Below are 4,679 nucleotides of genomic sequence, written 5' to 3'. Positions count from 1 at the left end.
CGTACTTCCGGCGCTGCCCCGCCGCTGCGGCCATTGTCCGACCCCGCTGTGGCGAAAGGCGTCTTTGGGCCGCCCCTCCGCACTTCAGAATCGGAGCGGACCGAGGCCTGCGGCTGGGGCGGGAGGAGCCAGCCCGAGTCCTGGGTGGGCTCGAGGTCACGAAACCCGGAGTCCCCTGGAGGGCGCCAGTCGCGTCGCCGGCGACACCTCCCACGAGTTTGGCGCGTGTCCGCGCGGCCGCGCCCACCATCCTGCGGGTGGGACTGGGCGTGGCCAGGGGAGGGCGTCCAGGCGCGGCGAGCTTTTAAACTGGGGGAACGAGCGGCAGGTCCTGGCGGGGTCCGCGCACCTCAGCCCCCGGCGTCCCGGGAGAAGTGCCCGAGGGGTGGGGGCGGCGGCTGCAGCCGGTGAGTGGGCCCTCCTCTCCCCTGCGGCTCCCGGCTCTGGGAGCCGGGCCTCCGCGAGGCAGGAATGGCCCCGAGGCCTCCGACGGCCACGCCCCAGGTGAGCTGCGCGCCCCCCTGCTACCCCTGCCTCTCCCTGCGTCCCACCCGAGGAACCCCCCCGGGGCGTGATTGGAGCTATCCTTGTTCGCCGGAGCGTTTTGCTTTCTGGCTGGATGGCCCCTCCTGGAGCCTCCTAGCCTCGCGAAACCCAAAGTGTCCTGAGCTGGGAGAGGGGCTTCCTCAGAGAGGGACAGTGTGGTCTTGTGGGAGGAGTGGAAAGTGGATGGTTGCGTTGGGGAATGTCAAAGTTGAGAATCCTGCCCGTTCCTGGAACTCTGTCGGTTGGGAATGGGGAAGGTGGGGTGACAGAATAGGAACTTGTAGAAGCAACTATCACTGTGCCAAGGAGAGGGGAGCTTAAGGCGCCAAAGAAGCTTGGTCAAGATTGGCCTAGAAAGAGGCAACTGGAGATAGCCAGTCCCCCACAGTTTGGCTGTTTCACAACCGCCTAATAGTGCACGTCCCTATATGCCCAGCCTTCAGCTTAATATGAAGCCGATTTGTGAACCCATTTCTAGAAAGCATGTCCTAGACACATCACCTCTCAGGTTATCCATTGATTTACATGGAGTAAGTCCGGAAAACTACAATGAGGTCCAAATGCATTTAACCTGCTCTCTTTAGACTTAAGGAAAAGTCACAGATTCTAGGTGCTAGGTGCCTGTGACAGACAGCTCAATCAAAATAATTGACTAGTAATGCCCTATCAAGACAGTTTACAATTAAATGTAACATTGTGTATAATACCTTTAGGTTTTTTAAAATACATGTTTCTCTTTTACAGGGGTGGGCCTTAAGCAGGCAAGACAGTTAAAATAATAGAGCAAGACAGTTACTTGTTTTTTTTAAATATATTTTTTATTTATTTGTGTGCAGAAGAACTGGGTGTAGGCTAGAATGAGGGGGCTGTGTGAGAAGATTCACCAGAGAGACAGTGGGGGAGCAATACAGGCAGATCTGTTGATATACACTACTGAGGGAAGGAGCAGGCGGAACTGGAGAGAGAGGTCTGCTGCACCATGTGGGTTATTAGCTCCCAGGCCAGGGATTGATCCCAGACCATAGTGGGCCTTTGCCGTGGGAACACTGCCACCAGGGAGGCCCATTTACTTGGTTTTAGGAGCCAGACCAAATCACTGTCAAAGACAGCTTTAGATACAAAGTGTTTCCTCCATAGGATTGAGAATTAAGGTGATTTAAAACACTCATGGGAGTGTTGATCCCTTCTGAAGTCCTTGTTGGCCTCTTAATGGTGAAAGTGGAATTGTGTTCTTAGAAGTGAATTTTAGGAACCTCTTTAAATTAGACTTTTAAAGCACCATGGTTCAGTTATTCTCATGCACTCCATTTGGGTTCTTTGACTCAGGCCAGTGGCAGCGACCAGAGACAGGTGGCAGGACAGAAGTCAAGCCCACAAGTGTGGACGAAGGAGTGCTTTTTAGGTAGCCCTTTGTCAGCCAACAACCTTTACTTAGAACATATGCCTCAGGGAAATGCAAAAGATGACTAAGTCATGTGGCTGCTTATCTAGGAAGTTAATTTAGTGGGAGAAGACCACGGGGAATTCCAGCACAGGCTGTGGTGTCAAGTGTTGCAGAGAACCAGAGTCCCCAGAGAACCAGAGGCGGTGGAGAGTACAGAGGCAGAGGAATTCTGCCAGTGGGAGTCAGTGGAGGTTTCCCCTTGAATGGGGAGTCTAAGCAGGCTGTGATGGGGGTTGTAGAGCTAATTGACACTGGATCAGGGGAGTGGGAGAGAAAAAGATGAGTGTCCTGTGTGACTGGGTGAATGTGGGCTACGGGCAGTGAGGGAGTGAGAATAGAAAGGAGTCTGAAAGAATTGTTCTCCTTTTGGCCTTAGTAACTCATGCATTCACTTACTCACTCACTCAGCAGATAGTTACTGAACCCCCATAAGGTGTTAAGGTACTTTTCTAGGAGGTTGGGAGTGAACAAAATTAATAAAGGCCTGGGCTTTCAAAGAACCTATTGTCCTGCAAGAAAGGGACAGAAAAAAATTAGACACACTATCACCTAGAAGGCAACACTATCTCAGAAAATTAAGAGAAAGAGAAAGGTAAGGGGGAAGGGAGATAGGATGGACTTTAGAGTAGTCAGAGTAAGCCTTATTCATACTGAGTTGGTGACATTTGAGCAAATTAAAGGAGCAAGGATGTTGCTGATGGCTCCTGAATGGGGAGAAGTGCTCTGGGGAGAGGGAGCCGCTGTTCTGGTCGCACTACCAGACCTGTGCTGGTGTGCTGGTGTGGCGAAGGGTAAGTGTCGATTGAACCCATGTTTTGAGCAGGTAATTAGTGTACTTTCTCCTTAGTTTTTTTGTTTGTTTGTTTGTTTGTTTGTTTAATTTCTCCTTAGTTTTAAAGATAGCTGTGGATGACCAAGTACAGCTGGGAGAGTTTAAAAGTCAGAGCTTCCGTGAGCTTGGCTAACAAGTAGCTGAAGCGGCTCCGTGGTACAAGGGAGTGAAAACCCTTAGTGAAAGGAAAATCCCTTTTTAGGGAGTGAAAATCCTTAGGGCCCACAGGATCCTCAGTAGCTATATAGATGTACATGTTGTGCTTCCTTGTTCATCTTTTCTTCAGTGCATACAGAACTGGGGTACAGACCAGAGGTGCAGGGGCGGTGAGAGGCTTCACCAGAGACAGAGTGGGGAGCAGAACAGGCAGATGGACGAAGTCCACTGCTGAGGGAAGCAGTGGGCAAGACAGGAGAAGTCTGCCGCATCGCACCATGTGGATCGAACTTGCACTGAGGTGGCTGCGGCTGGCTTTGCAGTGCCTTAACCATTGTGCCACCAGGAAGGGCCCTGTATTGCTTTTTCAGTTAAGAATTAAAATAGGCGTTTGGCAACCCAAAAGTTGAACAATAAATAATGGGGGAAGTCTGATAAGGAAAAAGCCATGTAGGGAGACCAGGTTTCTTGGTTTCCTTCCTCGGAGGGGAGGAGATGGAGAGAGGGACGAGGGCCTGGTCTCTTTTGACTCCAGCGGCCAAGAGCTCTTGTGGTTCTTGTTCATCAGGATCAACAGAGCAACCAAAGCTGGCTCAGCGCTGGATGTTAGTGGCACGTGTGTTGCAGCCCCTCTGCCTGGAGCTGGTCGCTGAGCTTTGACTCAGACACTCCTTGTGGAGGTGGTGATTATCCACTCACCTCTGTACGGGCTCTCTGGTTCCTCAGGGCAGGGCCATTTGACTCCTTTCCTCCCGAGCCAAAGTCCCCATGTGGTCAGTGAGTGTCATGTGAACTTGATTACACCGACACAGATTTTCTTATAAAATAACTACATGAAACAAGGACTTTAAATGAACAGTTTTAAGAAATTTTGCCTTTAAGGCAATACTAAGTTTTCAACACCTGTCCCTCTTAAGACTTACTTAAAAACAGGGCTCTCTTTTTGACTCTTCTGTGTCTTGTACTACTTTTATTACAACTTATCTTGTTAAAGTATGTGAACATATATAGTACAGGCTCTTTCATAGAAAAAAGTCACTTATGATCTCTCTTCATTGGTGCTTCTGTATTTGTGTTGAATAATTTCTCTTTTCCCTATGCATGTTTTCCTCTTAACCATTTTAAGGAGATACAATCAGTTATACTACTTTAAACTTCATATAATTTTGTGAGAATTTTTAAGTTACATTTAAGGGTTGTATTATATTTGCTTTGTATGAACATACCCAAATTTATTTAACTACTTCTCAAAGGACATTTTTTTTCTAAAAATGTTATTATCACAAATAATACTGGGTAAATTTGCATGATTTGGGAAGAGTCTTCTCTATTTCCTCCTTATTAAAGTTTCTGCTTTCTTCTATCAACATCAGTAATTTAGAATTTAAAGGCGATCCATTTTGTTGAAATTTTTCTCATTTTTCCTGTACTGAGCACCTTTATTTCATTTAATTACAACATGGATTTTCCTATAAATGTATTTCAGTGTTTTTTTCCTGTTAATATTTTACAATATTTGGTTTACCACATATCTATAATTCTAGCTATCTTGTTTTTTAATGTACTACAGGTAAACTGTGGACATCAATACTTTCTATTAATATATCAGTGCTTATAATATTAGAGTTAGCTTTAAAATTTCCAGGTTTTTTTCTTTTGAAGTAAGTTTACAAAATGTAGAAAATCTTTTTTATATATTCC

General features: G+C 47.0%; 1 protein-coding gene across 6 annotated transcripts in view; it reads left to right on the top strand.

Annotated features, from left to right (window-relative positions):
- The first annotated feature begins 266 nt into the window (after positions 1 to 266).
- The window catches only part of ZFP90 (ZFP90 zinc finger protein), a 40,581-nt gene continuing 36,168 nt past the window's right edge, over positions 267 to 4,679 (top strand). For all 6 annotated transcript variants that reach the window (XR_001145888.1, XM_012730635.1, XM_012730634.1 and 3 more), the window contains exon 1: positions 267 to 504. Coding sequence is in view for 5 of the 6 variants with exons in the window: in XM_012730635.1 (XP_012586089.1) it covers positions 472 to 504 (33 nt within the window). In the remaining variant the exon portion in view is untranslated. The remainder of the gene's footprint in view (positions 505 to 4,679) is intronic.

This window comes from Condylura cristata, unplaced genomic scaffold, assembly GCF_000260355.1.
Source record: "Condylura cristata isolate star-nosed mole 26May11 unplaced genomic scaffold, ConCri1.0 scaffold00028, whole genome shotgun sequence".
NCBI lineage: Eukaryota > Metazoa > Chordata > Mammalia > Eulipotyphla > Talpidae > Condylura > Condylura cristata.
The sequence above is the reverse complement of the archived record's forward strand: the minus strand, read 5'-3'. Positions and strand labels throughout refer to the sequence as shown.